General features: G+C 48.6%; 1 protein-coding gene across 4 annotated transcripts in view; it reads left to right on the top strand.

Moving 5' to 3' along the window:
- Window positions 1-19,668, top strand: part of NSD1 (nuclear receptor binding SET domain protein 1) — a 58,405-nt gene extending 38,737 nt beyond the window's left edge. For 3 of the 4 annotated variants that reach the window (XM_088522550.1, XM_010219093.2, XM_088522552.1), the window contains 10 exons: window positions 1,305-1,484; window positions 1,839-1,995; window positions 2,284-2,489; window positions 3,244-3,356; window positions 6,063-6,332; window positions 7,659-7,775; window positions 8,900-9,041; window positions 9,489-9,595; window positions 11,610-11,814; window positions 14,786-17,385. In XM_088522550.1, the coding sequence (XP_088378676.1) occupies window positions 1,305-1,484; window positions 1,839-1,995; window positions 2,284-2,489; window positions 3,244-3,356; window positions 6,063-6,332; window positions 7,659-7,775; window positions 8,900-9,041; window positions 9,489-9,595; window positions 11,610-11,814; window positions 14,786-17,112 (3,824 nt within the window). In that variant the 3' untranslated portion in view covers window positions 17,113-17,385. Of the gene's footprint in view, window positions 1-1,304; window positions 1,485-1,838; window positions 1,996-2,283; window positions 2,490-3,243; window positions 3,357-6,062; window positions 6,333-7,658; window positions 7,776-8,899; window positions 9,042-9,488; window positions 9,596-11,609; window positions 11,815-14,785; window positions 17,386-18,464 lie in introns of those variants that run through there. The other variant, XM_088522551.1, reaches the window with a different exon arrangement.
- Window positions 19,669-20,739: the final 1,071 nt, after the last annotated feature.

The following is a 20,739-nucleotide window of genomic DNA, read 5'->3' as shown; positions in this document are numbered from 1 at the left end:
ATTGATTTTCTGTCCTAGCCACATTGCAAATGCTCAAATCGCTTGCTGGGCAGCAGCTGCTCTCCAGTGAGCAGGGAGGAGGTGTCTGTGTGAGGTTCCTGCTCATCAGCACCCCTGATGGTCAGAGGCAGCAACTAAAATGTTCTTGTCTGTCCAGAAACTTGGCTGCCTGCACGTCCAGGGATGGCACGTTCCTTTCTGGGCTTTGATTAAGTCTCTGGATCTGTGCAGACTCTCACGTTTCTCCTACTTACTTTTCACTGTTACTAGTGCTGCAGTCCGTGCCTGCTTGGCTGTCAATGCAATGGTACAGAAAACAGCATAGTCCTGATTTTGGTATTCTTTTATTCTTTTTTAAAAATTTTTTTAAATGCAAATTCATCTTGTAGTGACACATTGGGGTTAAGCTTCTCAAGCAAATGTTTGTTTGAATTGTTCACAGCAATGCTTTGACCTTTTTTTCCCCCATGATTAAACCTAAAACATTTATATGTGTCTTTTATATTTGCTTCCAAAAGTGTCTGTCTTTAAATTCCTGGTATCTTAAGACTGGTGGTAGTAGTAATAATAATAATAATAATAACTGCTATTATTACTATTATTATTATTATTATTATTATTATTATTATTATTATTATTATCCTTGAACTTTACTATCCTATCCTTTATTTCTGTATGCTGATACTTTGTATAATAGAAGTCACCAGGGCCTCAAACCCACAACTGACCCCTTCTCCAGTGAATGTTTGCCTTGTGTTTTTCTGGATTCTTCTTAATGGGCAAATTTACCCCTTTCCCCTGATCTTTTCTCCCTATTAATAATCTCCTCTTGAGGAATTGAACACAAGCCCTAAACATTTTGAATAAAATAGATTTTAATAGTCTCTAAATTCTCTTTTCTGGAATTTGGTAGTAAAATAGTGAGGTGAATGATGATGTTTTCAAAAGTAGCACAGATTATTTTCCTGATGTTCAGCTAAGCACTTGGATCACCTTCTCTCTAGTTACTGTCTGAACTAATTTGCTAATTTTTGTGTATGACAGCAGTGTTAGTCCGTGGACTCTTGAACTATATCTACTGCATTCAGAAGGTTTTTCGCTTCTAAATAATAGGTTTTGTTACATTAAATAGTTTGGTGGAATCCGATGAGTATGACATGGGTTGTTTATAAAGATTAAAAGTAAATTTCTGTTTCCGAAGATCACCTGCAGTTGCTTGTTTGGCCCTCGTATGCTAACAGACTAGCTCTGAGGAGAAACGGAAACCTGGCTTCCCCCGAGGCTCACTGTGTTTTCGGTGCTAGGTCGCCTGATGCGCTGCGTGCGGTGCCCGGTCGCGTACCACTCCAACGACTTCTGCCTGGCTGCTGGCTCCGTGGTCCTGGCCTCCAACAGCATCATCTGCCCCAACCACTTCACTGCGCGGAGGGGCTGTCGCAACCATGAGCACGTCAACGTCAGCTGGTGCTTTGTCTGCTCGGAAGGTGAGACAGGCTGCGCTGGGTCTCTGCCACTGAGCAAGGCCCCGGTGTAAATGATAAGTAATAACAGAAACACAGTCAGAAGAGCTCATTTTAACAGGTAGATGCTTTGCCTGTGCAGAATGTGCCCGTGAAAATGGAAGAGAACAGGTTGTCTTCCTATCCATCTCTATAGAAATCTAACTTCAGGAATTCTTCCAGATCTTTAAAGAAGTTCTTTGTACAATAAAAGTATGGCATGAGCTGTTGAAAAGGGTTTGCAGAAGGGCATCATACCTTTTTGCTGGCTGTTTTATTCTGTCTGTAGAGGCCAATGCTTCTGCCCAATGACTCTGATAAATATCTCCTTTTTTGCAGGGGGCAGCCTTTTATGCTGTGAGTCGTGCCCAGCTGCCTTTCACCGTGAGTGTCTAAACATTGAGATGCCAGAGGGAAGCTGGTATTGTAATGACTGCAAGGCAGGCAAAAAGCCACGCTACAAGGAAGTAGTCTGGGTGAAAGTTGGGCGCTACAGGTAGGTGAAGGCAGAACAGACTTGTCCCCGTTCCTTCTCCATGTGGTGGTCATGGTGTCCAGGATGAGAAACTGCTCCTTTTTGTAGGGTGCAGTGCAGCAGCCTCTGACTTCCATGCATGCAGCTGCTGGTAAAGTGCATGTTTTCCTCTCCTGTAGCTGCCTCTTTCTCCACCAGCTTTGGTGATTGCCCTCACACCAGTCTTTCCCTGTGCCTCTCAACCCAGCAGCTGCATCTGAGCCCGCTGCGAGTGGGCAAGTCAAGGTTTCACTGCCCTTCCCTCTGCAGGTGGTGGCCAGCTGAGATTTGCCACCCCAGGACAATTCCCGTCAACATCCAGAAGATGAAACATGACATTGGCGAGTTCCCTGTGCTCTTCTTTGGCTCCAATGATTACCTGTGGACACATCAGGCCCGTGTGTTCCCTTACATGGAAGGTGATGTCAGCAGCAAAGACAAGATGGGGAAAGGTGTGGATGGCATATACAAGAAAGGTAACTCCTCTCAATCCATGGTGACTTCATGTTCTGTTTCTCTTCTTTCCCATGTAGAGAAGTGGGGTTCTTTTGGGAGAGGCTGAGATCTTTTGGAGCTAAAGTTAACTAAATTTGTTGAGTAAACTGCTTTTTACGTATCATCCAGTCCACTCAAAATTTTCAAAGGTCTGAGTTCATGCAGAATGTGCAGGTCTTGAACTCTTCTCTAGCTCTGCCAAAGCTGCCCTATGTCTGGTCAAGCTGCTGCTTTGTCAACTTTGCTGTGTCTTAATATTATTTTTGTGTATAAAAATACAGTTCTGAATGTAGCTGCCTGACACATCTGCATAATAAAAGCAGGCAAAGCTAGCTGATGGTTTGGGTGCTTCCTCACCTGCAGGCAAGTCCCTTTCTGTGAGTCCTGTGGGTGCCTTTCCTTCCTGCCCCTCTGGTGAAGCTGCAGAGCCCTGTGCAGCTCCCTGCGGGGCGCTTTGGCTGTGGAGGGTGAGAGCTGCCCTTCCAAACGCCGTGCAGCTCCGTGCGGTCACTGGAGCCGTTGGTCGTGGTTGCTACTGAACCTTCCTGTGAGAATCCAGCTCAGACACTGTTGGGCCAATTGCAGAAATAGTGCTCAAGCTTACAGGGACACAGGCTTTGCCCACGCAGGAGAGTGCAAGGGACTGAGCTTTGCACATGGGGTGGACATTCACAGCCTGTCTTGAGGTGAGCAGAGAGACTTCCTAATAACACACACTGTTGTTTTTTCACTTAGCTCTTCAGGAAGCTGCAGTGAGATTTGAAGAGTTGAAGGCACAGAAAGAACTGAGGCAGCTTCAGGAAGATAAAAAGAATGACAAGAAACCTCCTCCCTACAAACACATCAAGGTGAGAGCAAGTGTGGGGGGACATGTGCAGAAGAAAAGTGTTGAGCTATCGGTGCAGGTGATTTACAGGTATACAGAAACATTTCTACTGTTTGCACATGTGGCTGCAATTGAAGGTTACTTTGGTCCCACTGGCAACTTCAGACATGCTCCACAGAAAGGATTCATGTATCAGCAGCGCTGTATGGAAGCTGGACACCAGTAATAGAGGTACTCTGATTTACTGGAGCAGATCTGGATATCTCTGTTCCATGTCAGTTGTGTGGTGTGAAAGAAGTGTCTCTCTTCCTTGGGGACTTAAGGGAGAGCACTAGTAAAAGGAGCAGTGTGCTCAAGTACTATGTGCTACCGGTGCAAGGTGGCCTTCTCACGTGCTGTGGGGAAGCAGACAGGTTGAGGTACAGTGGAGCAGAGCCGTGGGGAATATGGTAACCCAAACTGGAGCTTGGTAGTATCTTGTTTCACCTCTTGTGGTGTTTCAGGGTTTCGTGTATCCACTGCTGATCAAACAGAACCACTAAAGCAGATGTATGGGTTGGACTATCAACCGTTCTGCAGAGTTTTGGGGAACTGTTCAGAGTTAGGGTTGTGTTTTGTGATGGATTTGAAGCAGGAAAAGAAGAGAGTACTACAGGATGGAGATGACTGAGAGGGAGAGGTAGGGCTGAGGAGGTTCAGGCACTCGCAGTGTGGACCCAGTTGGGGTGCAGCAACGTAGTGATGTGTGGAGTGTGTTCTCTTCTTTCTTAAATTGCTGCCTTCTGTTCTTTTGTGTGTGTGTTTGTGTGTGTGGCAAATTATGAAAGCTCAACAAATTGCTGGCCTTTCTGTTTCTAGCTAGGATTTCTAGGCAGACAGGTGGGTCCTGCATGACTTACTGTACAGTGTAAAGAATACAACTGAATGCCATGGCACCGTGCCAGCAGCATGGGCCAGGCAGCTCCAGTGGTGGAAATCCTGTTTCTCATTAAAGGTATTTTTAAGTCTGTCTCTGGCTGCAACACAAAGAAATTGTGGAGGCAGTTCGGAGCCTTTTGGATAGTCTTTTAATATAAATAATAATAGTCATGGCCATTAGCCATGACAGTTGTTCTTCTGAGGTCTGAGTACAAGCTGTTTGTCTCTGTGGAAGAAAGGAGACTGTTTGTAGGAGCACACGATGAGGAAGGCAAGGCTTCAGGGTGGAATGGAGAAGGTAGCTGTGTCCACTCCGTTACGTGGCCTTCCAAGAAGCTCAGCACTTCAGGACTAACCTGAGGAGAAGCAGCACAGGAGACTGCTGCTTCCTTGGGAGCCTTTGTGCCACGGGGATTAGAGTCATGACTTGTCCAAGCATCTCCCTGCTTGGGAACTGGTTTTGTATCAGTAATGTCTGAATTAGGGCCTTTCGTGTTGGGAGGGTGACCTTGCTTAGAAAGTGGTACAGTTTGGAGTGGTAGTGCCAGAGCCAGCAATGGCACCTCTGCCAAGTGCTGAGCAGCCCTAATTTTGGGAGTGTCTCATCACTGTTGAAGTGACAAGCTAACTGTTTAAGTAAGGGATGAGAAGCAGCAGAGGAGAGGAACGCAGAGTGACCAGGAAGGTCACAGATGGGAGGCAGAAATAGGAGGAAGAGGCTGCAATAATAGGAAGAGGAGACTGCATGTGTTAAAGAGATTAACCTGGGGTGGATGATTGATTTGCTTTTAAGCAAAGAAAGAGGATAAGACTGGCAGGCTGCCAGCGCAGGAGTTATGCTGTGTGGGTGGGACTTGAGAAATTGTGTCCGGGCTGAAGTAGCTTTGCTAAACCATTCCCTCCTTCATGTTCTTGGTAGAGAAAAGGGACCTGAGAGTATTTCTTGCCCATGCAAAGTACAGCAAGGAGCTTTTCTTCAGTGTCTCTCTCCAAAGTCCTGACTCTCTGTTGCCTGCCTTTCAGTGTTCGCTGCCTTTAACCAAAACCAAAGGACCCTGCTCGTGCCACAGACAAGCCAGTCGCTTCTCCACCTGGTGCTGCACTCTGCTTCCTTCAGGAGCGGTGTTTAGAGAGCTCTTTGGCTTAACTCTGAGCTCCTGTTTGGGCCTTCCCATTCCAGCCTTGTCTGTTTTTTCTTTCGTTTGCATCTGCAGGAAAGTTGGGTAGGGAGATAACTGCTTGTGCCCTGGTGTGTAGGTAGCCCTCTTCACGCTGTCACAGGCACGCAAGCCTGGTTCTCACAGTGACAGCTGAGAGCACAAAACAGCCAGAAGGTAACAGATTCCAAAAAGAGGGCTGTGAGGAAAAGCTCGGGAGAAGGATCCGTCTCCCAGGGGCTGGAGAGGGTGCTGTTTCATCCAGTGAATGCTTGGTGTCACTCGCATGCGCCGTGTGTGCCCAGCCTGAGCACTGGGCCACGAGGGATGAGACGGGGCCGATGTAGTCACAGTGGTGCTGGGAGGGGGACACTTGGCAGCATCTCCCCGCTCGGAGGATACAGCAATTCAGACTGCACCAGATGGTGCTAATGGGGGACCTACATCCTCCTTAGCTCTTTCCTCCACATGTGCTCATCCTGAAGTGATGTACACAGAGGTACCCATGGGCCTATGTATCTGTGTCTTTCTGCACCTTGCTGTAACTAACTTGCCCTGCAGCCTGTAAGCTCTAGGCAAGGGTTAAGCGTAGCAGTGACTATGGCCATGAGCTCTTGTTCCTAAGCAGCTAACATCCTTCGTGTGCATTCAAGGTAAACCGGCCGGTGGGTAAGGTGCAGATCTTCACTGCAGACCTCTCGGAGATCCCACGTTGCAACTGCAAACCAACGGATGAAAACCCGTGCGGCCTGGACTCCGAGTGCATCAATCGCATGCTGCTCTACGAATGCCACCCCATGGTGTGCCCTGCTGGGGAACGCTGTCAGAACCAGTGCTTTTCCAAACGGCAGTATCCCGAGGTACAAATTTTCCGCACGCTGGCACGAGGCTGGGGCTTACAAGCCAAAACAGACATTAGAAAAGTAAGTACTCCGTTTCTACGTTTAACTCTCTTTTCCACAGTGTCAGTTCTAACAGATATGTTCAAATGTTTTTTTGTGATTTGAAAAACACTTTCTTAACGTTGAATATTGGTTTTAAAAGAAGTGGATGAATTTTATTTTTCCAGCTCTGACAAGAATGGTCTGGCTTAGCTAAGTGTATGGTTTGTGTGTTACTCTAACAGGGTAACTCAGATGATTGCTTGATTTTATCTGCCTGAATGGAGGGACAGTGAAGTGATAAACATTATGAATGCACTAGAACACTGGCCTGCAGACCATTCTTGGGCTTTCCAGACAAGGAACAGTGGTTTTCTTTTCCCCTTGTTCTTGAATAGCCAGGCTCTTCTAACATGAGAATCTCGTTACCGAGATCAGGGCTTGGCTCTTACAAAGGGGGAATGTTTTGAAGATGGCTGTAATTATTTCTGAAACGAGTTCTCTAGGCAGCTGAAATATTTGTCTTTTTTTTTTTTTAATCCAGAGGGTAGTTATTCCGAGGCCACACATCTGTGCTGGATGAAAAAGGGTAATAGAACAACCTCAAAGCGAAGAAATGATGAATTGAAGCAGAAGACAATTAGATAGCATATAAGGAAAAGAATGTCTGAAGAAGGAGGTGTATGGAAAACATACAGTGGGGGAGGGCTTGATATCAGTAGGAAAAGTGCGAGAGTCTGGCCAGTTTAGGCTTCACCACCTGCTGTGACATAGGTTGAAGGATTTCTGACACTCCTGTTTTGTTTCTCTTTTAACTGGCAGTGTGGAAACTGCAAAACTCTGTTACTTAATGGAGGTGCCTCTCGGCTCTGGTGGAGCAGAGCTGCCTGTGCTTCCCTTTGACGGCTGAAGCAGCCTTTGTAGTACTTGGCTACAGGTGACGCTCCTGGATTTACTGGAGAGGACACCTTAAGTGCATTATGCTTCTTATTGTTGCAGGTCCCAAAATGGACATTGCTTCCAACTGGAATGCAGTTAGGTAGTGTTTTGAGCTTTGCAGCAAAAACCAGCTATCTGTGGTTTCCTTTATGCTGTCCCTGAATGCTCGTTCTTTCCATAGCACAAAGAATAATATGAGGCTCTTGTTGCTTTGTTTTACTTCATGTTATTTGTTGAGTTTGTGAAATAGCTGTATAATTCAGAGCTCTTAGTGAAGCTTGGAGGTCAAACTGACTGCAAAGCCCAGAGGAAAGCTGTTAGGAGAAAGTTTCTGCAAAGGAAACAGGAACCAAGTTTAAGCACAGAGGTGGATGTCCCCCTCTCTTGGAGGAAATTTGTTTTATCATCAGCTTGTTTTCTGTCTTGCAGGGTGAATTTGTTAATGAGTATGTTGGGGAGCTAATTGATGAAGAAGAGTGCCGAGCCCGAATCCGCTATGCTCAGGAGCACGACATCACCAATTTCTACATGTTGACACTGGATAAGGTATGTGGTATGTGCTCTTGCCAAGGTCCTAGGCAGAAGGGAAGTATCTCAAGGGCTGTGTGACAGTGGTTGCCCAGTAATTATAAAGGTGCTAAGAGTGCTGATGAGCCGGTGTGCATTTCCACTAAGATGAATGGACTTCTACCAAAAGAATGGACTTGATGTGCAGTGGAGAAGGCTCAGGTTGGTTATTAGGATGAAGAGCAGAGTCTAACCAACTTCATTGGAATTTATACAGAAGAGGCGAGAGACTTGTCTAGGGACAATTGTCTGCAGATTGTGGTTTGTGCTTTAGCACATAACAGGATGAATTTCATAACCTCAGGGTCCTTGCCAGCAGCTGAAACTTGCATAGTCCAGTACTGGACTGGTGAGTGCTGAGGAAGACAGCAGTCCTCAGATATATGTCACCAGGCACAAGGGGACCCTCGTTTATGTTCAAGACCCGGGACTTGCATATCAGAAGAGAGAGGGAGTTTTCTCCAGCCACAAAGAGTGTTCTCAGTGTGTCCCGGAGCCTAAGTTCAGTCATTAGCCTAAGTTCCTGGCTTTTGGAGATAAATAATTTTGTCAGCTGCTTTCCATACTTTGTCACTCAGGCTTGGAAAGATCTAAAGAAAACCATTAAAGCAGGTATAGAAAATAAAATGCAGAGTGTGGAACAGGATAACGGTGTGACTGCTTTCTAGCTCTCTCTTTTCCTCTTTCTTGTTGAAGTTGACATTGGCTGTATATTGTCCTCATCTGGAAGCCTTTGGGACAATTGCTTCTCTTGTAAGCTAAAGCATCGTGAGGCCTTGATTCTCCCATATCTTTTTGAAGAGGAAGATGTTGTCCCATGGGATGCTCTACTGCCATATGATCTGCCAGCCCTGTCCAGAGACATCAGGGTACAGAAATTGGTTGGGTATCTTGATTGCCCAAGGACCACAGGGCGATAACCCATTACTTAGGTGTGGTTATAGTGCACATGTGTTTTCAGGAGAAAGTGTCACCAGATGTCTGCGTGTATGTGTGTCACTGTTATAAAATGCTCTCTTGGCACACTGATATCTGCGCTGGAAAGGCCTGAGCTGGAAGTGGCACTCCTTAAACATGTTTTTTCCTTTCCTTTGCAATTTTAGGATCGAATCATTGATGCTGGGCCAAAGGGCAATTACGCTCGGTTCATGAACCATTGCTGCCAGCCCAACTGTGAGACACAGAAATGGTGTGTGAATGGTGACACTCGAGTTGGCCTCTTTGCGCTTGTAAATATCAAAGCTGGTAAGGAACTGCCCTGTCCTACCTGGAATATGGAGTGCGAGGGGGGTAAGGGAAAGGCTTGTGGCTCACTGGGAACATCCTTAATTTTTCTGTTTTCACATAGGCCTTCATGAGACAAAACACCAGCACTGACATAGTGAAACACATACGTCCATGGTATAAATGGAGGTTCCTGGGTATAATTTACAGAACCAAGAAATGGAACTAAGTGTGTCACAGCATGGGGTTGAATGCCCTTTTCTGCTCTAGTATGTGGGGGGAGAGGGGAGTTGCACTGAGCTCTCAATCTACGCAGGTGTACAGGAAGAATAATGGTTAATATCCTTGCATAGTTTTGTCAGTCACTTGTATCATCATATTTAAATGCACTTTAGTGGTAATAATAAGACATTCTGCTACATAGTTTGTTACAACTTGTCTTCTGTTTTTGATTTGCTTTTGTGTTAGGAACTGAGCTGACTTTTAACTACAACCTGGAGTGTCTGGGAAATGGAAAGACAGTTTGCAAATGTGGTGCCCCAAATTGCAGTGGCTTCCTGGGAGTACGGCCAAAGGTTTGATAACTCTTTTAAACTCTTCCAAATGATCTCTTTGCATAGAAATGGTGTGTTAGCTATAGAGATTACTGGAAGGGTAATCAGTTTTCGAATAGCTATGAGAACATTGCTTGAATTGAGATGAATACTCAGCCTTTCAGTCTAAGAGGTGCAGATCTTAGACCTCAATTACTAGAGTTGGTGTTGTTACAAAGAGTCACAGGAAACTGTTTTGTGGGGGGAAAAAAAAAAAAAAACTCAGATAATGAAGCAACCTTAGCTCAGGCCATTTTCCTAGGTAGAGGCCTGAGTAAATTATGAGCATGCTTGGAAGACCAGCAAACCCATATTCCTTTAGATTGAAGTTGGAAATACCTTAGGGTCAGACTTCTGCATCATCATCTTTCCTGCAATAATAAAGGTCCTATTTTTTCTGTATTTTTCTTAAACACTAAAAGTATGCGCATCAGACAGAAAAGGAAATTTGCCCTATCTGCAGTAGAAAAATCACTAGTTTTTAGCACTTACGGACTTTTGAGAGCTTGGTTTTGTAACAGTAATGTTGCAGTACCAGAAATTGATTTCAATTACCTTGCTTGTATGAGCTCGTTCTTACTGGGAAAAAGAAATTACAGAAGCAATTGACTGAGTTCTCAGCTGTCCTTGAATAAATCTATGTCTTAGCTGTTGGTTTGTTTCAGGAGATACCAAAGCACTCTGTAAACCTCCTGCTCTGACATATAGATACTGGCCGCTTACGCACAGTTAGGTGTTAAATGTTCTAGCAGCACAGCCATTATGCCCCATGAAAACAGAAGGTTTTGCATATTTCCCAGAGAGACAGGCCTTAGTTCTGCCAAAAGAATAAAAATTATGATAAAAAAAGTCTTCAAAGGATAATGGATCAGGCGAATTACACATCTTGCATAGTTATTTCTCTTCTGTTGTTGTTGTGAATTAGAGTTGAATATTTGCACTGCCTCTGGGTTATATGTGGCTTGACTGTCATTTTGGTCCTGAAATTGCAGCCTGCATGATGGGAATCGGAGAAAAATGTCCTTACATTGGCATTAATGTTCCATTGTGATGATGGAGGTAATTCATTGCAGCTCGATGAGGTGGCCTAGGGAGAAGAAAAAAAAAAAAAAAACAGTATTCCCCCTCCCCAGTTCATCCCACAACAGATACATTTTTAAACTTTTTGAAGATACAGCAAGAGCACACTTCATTGATTATACTCACAGATCACTTCTAAAAGTGATCCATTCTAACTTTGGGTTTGAAAGAATGCTTTGGGAGTCTATTGCACTGCAGTGAAAAAGTGAGAATCACGGAAATTTAATTTAGGACCCTGTTCAACAGGTTCAAACTGGTCGTGAAAGTTTTTTCTTTTTTTTTTCTTTTTTTTTCCTTTGTGGCTGAAAAATAGGAGAGCATAGGTAAAAGGGATAAAAGGTAGGAGTAGTTTAGGTCATCAGTGAAGGTCATCAATAAGAAATAATGGTAGAGAAGGAGCTCTTGGCCTGATAGGTCGTGGCCTGACTGTGAGCTGCTGTTGTGATGCAGCTGTGAAAAGGGAAATGCAGTCAGGGTGCTTGGAGAGAGGTATTTGCAGTTCTGTTAGAGAAGTACTAATGTTGCTTTACACAGCTCTTTGAGGCATCGTGTGAGGTAGCATGTGTAATTCAGTAACCTGTGTGTGGGAGAGGTGTTTGGGAGAGAAAAGTCATTAGGAGGATCAAGGAGATCAAGACTGCAAAAGGGTTTGGTTTGTGAGAGTGACCGTCACCGCTGCCTGTAAGTGTATTCTGGTGGTTACTTCAGGGAGAGAGAAAACTGCTTCAGAAGTTTCCACGAACTTCTGAAGCTTCCACCAAAATAGAAACAGTAGGAACTCTAGGAACATGGTGGCCACCTCCTAAGAAGCATCAGGTATGGCTGGCAACAGCTTTTAATTGCGGGGTTTGTGGTTATAAGGCACGGCGGCAGGAAGGGACAGAGACCTGTTGTTAACTGACTGTCTTCCCTGCAGAGCCAGCCCAGCCTCACTGAGGAAAAGTCCAAGAAGCTGAAGCGACGGCCGCAGATGAAGCGCAGGTCGCAGGCGGAGGTCATGAAGGAGCGGGAGGATGAGTGTTTCAGCTGCGGGGATGGAGGGCAGCTGGTTTCTTGTAAGAAATCGGGCTGCCCCAAAGTGTACCACGCCGACTGCCTCAACCTGACCAAGAGGCCTGCAGGTCAGTGCGCGGGGCGCCCCGGCCCTGGGAGTCGTGCTTCCTCTGCCGTTTCCAAAAAGTAGGGATCTTTGCCACTTTTGCACCACACAGCACACCCTGCTGTGACTGCAGAGGGTGCATTTATTGCCAAATGGGGAACTTGTTGTCACCCGTGAAGCGGTGCTTGTGAGCTGACCCCCAGAGTTGTCCTCCGGGCCTGGCAGAGGACAATCCCATGGCGACAGGAGAGGTGTTGGTTGCTCAGACTCGCTGCTTTTCCAAGGATGAATGGAAGTTATTGAAATGAATTGTGAGGAAAAAAACACTCCTGAAAAATGGCAGCTAAAGAAGAATGTGTTGGACGTCTCAAAAGCCGTGGTTTCGTAGTTAAGGAAGAGTATCAAAGCATCACTTCGTTTGTGGGGAAATTCAGGCAGAAATTTAACACAGGAGGCAAAAGTATCCAGAATGTTCTAGTTTGTATACAGAGAAAGGAAAAGATGGATACAGTTTTTAGTTCATTAGTAGCTCAGGAGCTTCTGTTAAACAACCTAATATTTTGAGTAGACTTTGAAAATGATGGATTGCTGTCTCTGGAAGACTTGTCTTGTCCCCTTAGTCCTTTTCCAGATTAAACAAAAGTCTGTCCCTGCAGCTCTTATTTTCTAAAATTAGAATTCTTGCTCTGCTCTGAATGGTGTCCCATTTGCCAACATATTTCCTAAAGTGTAATAATACGATGTTGCCAACAAGCGCTTGCTATTGCCAACAGAACAGAGTAATTGTGTTTTGTGTTTTACATAAAATTCTTCAGGAAATGAGATTTGACTTATTTTGCAAAAACAGCTTTTTATATATATGTATTTATTAGTTTGTGATTTGCCCCATTAACTTGGAGTCCTGTTGTCTTGATCTCATTCATATATTTGTTTTATTTCTTCTTCCTGAAATAATGATTTGCACATTTTTTGTTTTGTTTTATGGCTTCTTGCTGGTGTAAGAGTATCTGTCCTATTTATCGATTTAATTTTGTATTCTGAGCCTGCCCATCAAAAAGCTGCTCAAAGCCTACTTGTCGTCTACAGATGTTTCTGTGAAGATATTTACTATTCTGCTTCCAAAATTTAATATAGACTAGAACAGGCCTCCTGTAGGACCTTATTTGAAAAGCTCTCTCATTTTGACAGTAGACCATTAATAGCTGCTTTTTGAGTTTTAAGAATAGTTTTACCTTTTTTTTTTAATCTATGCTGTTATTTTCCTAACCAGCATCTTAGAATACCATACAGAATGTTAAAGGTTCATCATTTTTTTACTTCAAAGGCTTCTCCTGTCACAGGATTGCTGTCAAACAGTGGGAATTTTCTGCTTGTTTGCATGCTACTAATTGTATGATCGTACTTCTGAGCACTCCTCTTCCCTGGGAGCTTTCTGGAGAGGCTCCTTATTCATTAGGCCTTTTATCCTGCCAGGGGCCATTTGTGTGGTTTGATCCAGCCGTCCTTGATGAAACCCACTGGCAGTTTTTGTCTTATTTTATTTTCAGCTGTTACAAATGACCTCTATAATAACAAGTCCGGAATGTCTCCAGTGGCCGCTGCCCGTGTTCGAAGTGGCTGTTCTCTAACAGCAGCGTCAGGAGAGCTCCCCAGTCCTGGCAGTGGGAAAAGCTGGTGCAAAGTTGGTGTGGGAGCAGCAGGGGGAGCAGCACTGCAAGGCCGAGAGGGGAAACCATATCTTGTCTGAAGCTTCCATGTTCGGAAAAAAAAATGGGAAAGGCATAGAGGCTCTGTGTACTTTTTTTTTTTTTTTTTTTTTTTTTTTTTTTGAGACCAGAACAGAAGTCTTGGATGAGCTTCAAAGGAACAGCAAAACATGCTCTGCAGCCCGGGGGGCAGAGCGGCGTGCGAGGCAGGGGGAATGGAAAGCTGATGTTGCACAAGTGCGTCGAGAAACGGCCGCAGCTGCTCAGCGCGGGAGCAGGAGTCTCTATCTCTTCCTGCCTTTCTTGGAAAGAGCTGGTAGCCAAAACTACAGCTGTGTGGGCTTGGTTCGGGCAGGGTGGGGAGTGCTCCAGCACTGGCACTGCTGCTGCCCTGCTGGTGGCTGTCCCCTGCCCTTGCCATCTGTGAACTCGTTAGAAGCTGGGTTGAGATGGCAGCAGCCTTGGCTGGGTTGAAGCAGAGGGCTGAATCAGTAAGATCAATTTTCATGCAACAGGGACAACATAGACTCTATGAACTTTTTGTTTTCTCTTTCTCCATGCTGACTTTGATCCTGCAGTGAACAGATTCAGTGTGGACAGTGACCTTCTCATGGCACAGCTCCGTTTCGTGTTAAGAAGCACTTTTATTGTGGGCATACACAGGGGTTAAGGAAGATGTCTTGGGGACAGAGACGAGAGAAATTCATTTCCTTATATCCGCTGTCCTCTGACAACTGCTTGCTGATAAACAGGAAGGCAGGAAGTTGGCCCCAGAACTAATAAAGACTTAGATGAACCTGAAACATCCACAAATCATTCAGCATAGAGGGCACCCTGTAATCTATATGGCCAGAATTTAAACATAATTTGGATGAAATTACTTCAGAAAGTCCAGCAGGTGTCTTGTACATAGCTACTGTTGGGTTTTTGTTTGTTTGTTCTCTGGAAATTAGAGCCACAATGAGGTGCAAGCTGGAGATGTCTGCCCTTATGTCGGTGCCCATACTGGTTAGTGTCATCCTGAACTCAGGTGGGCCTCTCTTCTCACCTGGCATGGTTTTTATTTTTCATGGTGATGATTTCCCTCGTCGCTTCTAAGGACTGCAAATTCCTGTTAACTGCCAAGTCTAAGAGTTATGGCAGAGATTAAGAACCAGCAGCTGCAGAAGCATATGCAAGTGTTCTCAGCATGTTCTGACTCATCCTTGCATCTTGTATCCATTCACCTTTTATCTTACCTTTGTACCACTCCTAAATCATGTCTTTTCTCTTGTGTCCATACTGCAGGAAAATGGGAATGCCCGTGGCACCAGTGCGATTTGTGTGGCAAGGAAGCAGCTTCCTTCTGCGAGATGTGCCCCAGATCCTTCTGCAAGCAGCACCGAGAAGGCATGCTCTTCATCTCCAAGCTGGATGGACGTTTGTGCTGCACAGAGCATGATCCCTGTGGGCCCAACCCGCTCGAGCCAGGAGAAATTCGTGAGTATGTGCCTCCCATAGGAGCACTGGCCAACGGCGAGGACACCCAGCCGCCAGAGCAGCCGTCTGCAGACACAGACCTGAGCGCTCAGTCTCTGGACAGGCTCCCTCAGTCCGTGGCCTTCAGACTGCAGACATCGGACAAACCCCCCGCCACCCTAGCGCTGAGGCTGCCGCCTTCAGACAAACCCCCCACCACCCTGGCCCTGAGGCTGCAGCCGTCAAACAAGCCCCCCACCACCCTGGCCCTGAAGCTGCCTCCACCAGACAAACCGCCTGCCACCCTGGCCCTGAGGCTGCCGCCGTCAAATAAACCCCCCACCACCTTGTCACTGAGGCTGAAGCCCTCCAACAAACCCCCCACCACCCTTTCACTCCGGCTGCAGCCTTCGGACAAACCTCCCACCACCCTGTCGCTCCGTTTGCAGCCCTCGGACAGGCCGCAGGCTGCCCTGTCCCTCAGGCTGCAGTCGGAGAAGCAGCCCATCGTGGTAGCGCTGAGGTCTGAGCAGCCCGACAAACCTCCCGCCAACGCGGTGCTGTGGCCGCTGGACGAGTCTCCTAGCGACTCCTCACAGCCTCAGCTGCCGAGCAAATCTCCCCCGGGAACGCCGCCGTCGTCGGACGAGTCGCTCGTTGCTGCCGGTGACCTGCAGCTATCGGACAAGCCTCCTGCCGCCGCCGGGGTGCTGGGGTTCTCGGGCAAGTCCCTCACTGGCACCAGGACCCAGCAGTCCCCGCTGCTGGAGGAGTTTCCAACGAAATGCCTGCACCCTCCACTGTCGGACAGACTTCTCGGCACCGCGGGGACCCCACAGCCCCAGGCAGTGCATGAGCCTGCTGTGGCCAGTCAGCCTGTGCTGTTGAATAAAGCTGCTGCCCAGAGCCCGCAGCCACAGCCCGTGGAGAAGGCTCCCAGCTCTGTGGTGTCGCGTGTCCCCGCATCAGAGAAGGCTCCGGGCCCTGGGGTGCTGTGGCCTCTGCCCGTTGAAAACGTTCCCAGCTCCCCGATCTCACGGATCCTGCCCACAGAGAAGGCTCCTGGATCTGGGCTGCCACGGCCCTTGCTCCCAGAAAAGGCGTCCTTCTCTGGGGCCGTGCGGCTCCCGGCGCCGGAGAAGGCACCCAGCTCTGGGGCGCCGCGTCCCCTGCCCTTGGAGAAGGCTCCCACCTCGGGAATGTCACGGATCCTCCCCACGGAGAAGGCACCCAGCCTAGGCATGCCGCGGCCGCTGCCTCTGGAGAAGGCCCCGGGCTCCAGGTCGCCGCACATCCTGCCGGTGGAGAAGGCTCTGGGCTCGGGGGCGCTGCGGCTTCCCCTGGGGCAGAAGCCTCTACCCGCCGGGGTGCTGCGGGCCCTGCCTCCGGAGAAGGCTCCCGACTCCGCGGCGCTGCGGGTCCTGCCTCCGGAGAAGGCTCTTGGCTCCGGAGTGGCCCGGCCTCAGCTGCTGGAGAGGCCTCTCACTCTGACAGCCCCGTGGCCGCAGGCGTCAGACAAGCTGACGGCGGCCGTAGCTCCTCGGCCTCAAGGTCTGGAGAAGCCTCCGGCTGCGGCGGCTCCGAGGCTGCTGCTGTCCGAGAAGGCGCTGCGGCCCGTCGACCAGAACGCTCAGCCGAAAGAGAGGGGAGCCGCTGCTGGGGAGGCCAATTCCCAGCAGAAAGAGAGGACCATGTTACCCGCTGAGCAAATCTCTTGGTCTGCTGGGAAGGCAGCAGCGCATGTCGGACAGGTACCTTGGCCTACGGAGAAACTACAGGCGCATGAGCAAACCCACTGGCCTGCCGCAAAAGCCCTGATGCCTGCGGAGCAGTCTCCTCGGACAGCAGAGAAACTCCCCGAGCCGACTCTTCAGCCCGGCTGGGACGTGGCTCCGGCCCCCGCCGAGCAAACCCCGTGGACATCGGAGAGGTTGTGTGCGTTCGAGCAGGCCCCTCGGCCCGCCCGCGAGGCACCCGCGTCCCCAGCGCAGGTGCAGTGGGTTGTCAGGAACATTCAGACAATTGACCAGATTTCTTGGCTGGCTGGAAAAGTACTGATTCCTCAGGAGCAGGACCCTTTGCCTGAACAAAACACGGCGCTAGCCCATAACCAGGATTCTGTCTGTCGTGAATTGGCTGACTCAGAGCCAAAGTGAGGTTGGTGAATATGGGAGGCAGGTTTCAGTCTTTTAATGTTTAGGGAGGGGGTTATTCCTTTATTTTATTTTTTTTATTTTTTATTTTTAATTCACTTCCTTGAGCCCAGCCCCTAACCCATGCACATCCTATCCATATTCTCTCATGACATGAGCAAGGACATTCACTTAAGTCTGAGTGTGGCCCAGCCAAGGGGAGAGAGCATCCGTGACCTTTTCCTCTTCCTTTTACAAACGGTAAAGCTGAAATAAAAGAGTCCACTCTGGATAAAATCTCAGATTCCATTGGAATGGTCACATTACTGATCCAGCATGTTCAAGCTCCAGGTCTAATTCACAGGTGGGTTCCCAAGTGCAGCTAGGGGGGGTCTTTCGTATTACTGTGTATTAGCAGAAGCAGATCAGTGAGGCCCCCTGGGACTGGAGATGTTCCAGGGATCAGATGAGCAATCAGGTGTGTTCCCTTGCTAGAGAATAGCAGCAGGGAAGGGGTTTGACAGCTGTGTGCCCAGTTCTGCCCCTGCAGGGTTGTGCTTTGCAAGGTCTGTCCATTCATTCCCTGGTTGTGCTGCGTGCGTGGTTCACTGAAGGGCAGGTGTCGTCTCCAGCTGAGCTCGCAGAGGAGCCCGCTGCACCCGGGCTGTGCAGTCCACTCCAGCAATAGGCAATATTCATCAAGGCTCCTTTATACAGAGCTGCGACTGTCCAGGCCCAAGAAACGGGAAATCTGAAGGAGGTCAGAGGAGAGAGGGATCTTGGAAGAAGCCTTCTGGCAGTATTTTTTCATTCTTGTGTCTTAAACGTTTAGCCCAGGACACGCAGGGTGTTTCCTGCACTTGAAAACCTTGTGACCTATAAAGCAGCAATAGCAGAGCAGAGTGAATTTCCCCAAGGTGCTGCGCACCAGCCCTGCGGGGTGTCGGTGCTCCCTTTGAAATTTCCATCTAGTCTCTTGTTGACTTCTGTCAATACCGTGAGCCAGCAAACACAGCGGGCTTTTCTCGCTCGTCTCAGACGTGCATCACGCCTGGTCTTCCCAGCAGTGATGCGCTGCAGAGCTGCACGCGGAGCCTGTGCCGTTCGCTCTGTGGCACAGGGGCAAGAAAGCTGTGTCTGTTTCGGGACCCATCGAAACACCTTTCCCTTGGGTAGCTTCTGGCTTATCTACAACCAAAGGAGACTTGAATTAACTGGACTATTTTAGTGTGTGTGTGTGTGCGCGTGTGTGTGTCCTTCCAACTGAATAGTAGTTCTCACACTGGAACGCAGTGGGCTCTAGCAGCTGGCTGGCACTCTTTTTCCTTCTCTCCCTTTTCCAGTTAAAGAGGTGTTTTGTTCCTGGTGGTTGTCAGGCTGGTGTCCAGACTAGACCTGCTGAAAGCAGTGGATGACTTGAGCGTCGAGGCAGGAGTTTGCTTTGCCGTGATGCTCATGGGGCAAGCGCTCGTACCCCAGGGACCGAAGGATTGGCACCCTGTGACACCAGCCCCGCCGCCCTCAGAGCCAGGAGGAGGGCAGGTGTCCCCGGGTGGCACTGCCCGGCTTTGATGGGGTTCGGTGTCCCGCCAACAGGCAGCGTTGCCTGGCCAGCACCCCCTCCCACTCTCACAACACGTTACCTCCATGACTTGCCTGAGCTCCGCTGACGCAGCTCCCGCAGCCTCGGGGCGCTCCGTGCCAGCCGCCCGCCTCTTGTACAGCTCCAGTGTGTCCTTCCAGGGCCGGGCAGATCCGTAGGTCTCCCCCCAAGGACAGAGTTTACCTCCAGGCCGACCCTTTCCTCCTGACTTGGGAGCAGGTCGTTGTTAGCATTTGGCTTGCAAGTGCTTGCTGCTCCCGGAGCCGGGTGGTCTTTAGCTTTGCAGTGTTTTATGAAGGGAGACAGACACTTGTAGCAAGACAAATCCTGATCCGCTCTCCTTTCCTGCTGTGTGCACCCAAGACAATGTCCTGCTGTAAAGGCTGGGTGTGCTGGGCACAAGGGGACATTACCAGTGCTATGGTGTATCCCTTCTCTAGTCCGAATCATTTCAGATCCTTTGTAGAATAGCTAGCGACTTCAAAAAAGCTTTATGGCTTATGGAAACTTACTGTTTAATGTCATTTTTCCGGGAAGACTGGCAGGTCGATTCCTGCTTGCTGCTGAAACTGGGGAAATACGAGCAGCTTGTGTTTCTGCGTGACTCCTGCACAAAGGGAATCAGGACAACTCCTCAGAACCATTGAGAGAGAAGATATACTAAGGGCATTTATTAACTTTTTTTAAACAAAATTTTAAAAATGGTATTGAGGTCAAGTATATTAAGTATTTATCATGTGTGAGAAGGAAAAATAAATCTTGAATTTGCATTTATAGGCCTTCCCATGAGCTGGACTTAGTCATGTAGATTGTGTAAGTAGGGTTACCTCCGTGCCAGCCACCCAGCCAGCTACAGCTGTAACCAGAAAGGTATCTGCACTGCTCTGTCCAACTCTGCTTTGCATTGTCATGTGTTAACTAGTTATTTGTTTCATGAAAAATAAACTGTGAATATTTTTGGTGCAGGCTATTTTAAATCTGTATGATGGAGAAGTTCTCAATGAATTCTCGTAAGTGCAGGTTTGAAAAATCCCTTCTATAAGTGGTGTGCTCAAACGCTAGGGTGAGGTTCGCAGCAGCGGAAGCCTTTCGCACAGCAAGCCGTTACCGAGAACCGTGTTTGAACAGTGCACGTAGACTGAGCTGTTGCATGGCGTGTCAAACCCGCAGCCTTATTCCTTGCATCCGACTTTACCCCGCCTCCCTTCTTGTTTCCCTTCATGCCTTTTCCGTGAGGAACCCGTTTTCCAGCTTGCTAACCTTCCAGCTATGTGTTGGAAAGTTGACTTTGATGGTAGCTGGTAGCAGTAAACAGTGACCTGGCGTTTGGTAATGTTGAAAGAGGAAGCCAGCAAGTGTTGTTCTCCTCAACCCTTGTGCTCCCCTGGGTAACGTGGCAAAGAAGGAGGGTTTTATAGATGTGCCCAGGGTTCGCAGGGGAAGATTAAATGCTCCTAGGAATGAGTGGGCTGGGTCACCTCAGCAAAATGGGCAGGGCCTGGGAAGGTTGGAGATGGGTCCCTCCAGGCCTGACTGAGATGTGCCCCTCTTAGCAGCCTGTCTGTCACCTGCAGGCGAGCAAGGTGGGCGCAGGGGGCAGAGAGCTTTGGGCAGCACCGTCCTGACGCGGGAAACGGGAGCTGCTCCGGCCCTTGCGGGGCCGTGGCGGTGGCCGGGGGCGCTCCATGCGGGGCAGAGGGCTGCGCGGGCGCCGCCTCAGGGCGGCTCCTGAGCTTCCCCGCGGCCTTGCTGAGTTTCACCGGGTCGAATCACTGGCGTTTTCAACACTCGAGTAGCGCGGTGCCCTGGCAGGGCGTTGACGCCGGAGGGAAGCTGCCCGTGCTGGTCTGTGCCGCAGGAAGGGGCTGTGCGGCGCTGCCTTTGCTGTTGGGCCGTAGCTCCGCTTGTAGAAACCCGTGATGTCCCACGGCTCTGATCGGGATGGACCCATTCGCCCACAGGGAACGGTGCGGAGCATCCATGGGGCGCGTGTGCCGGAGCGGAGCAGGGCTCGGGCTGCCGTCTCGCTCCCGGTGCCACCGGCTTCC

This window comes from Tinamus guttatus, unplaced genomic scaffold (assembly GCF_059628265.1).
Source record: "Tinamus guttatus ecotype Peru unplaced genomic scaffold, ASM5962826v1 Tinamus_guttatus_pri_ptg000155l, whole genome shotgun sequence".
NCBI lineage: Eukaryota > Metazoa > Chordata > Aves > Tinamiformes > Tinamidae > Tinamus > Tinamus guttatus.
Note: the sequence above shows the minus strand (reverse complement) of the source record. Positions and strands in the feature narration are given on the sequence as shown.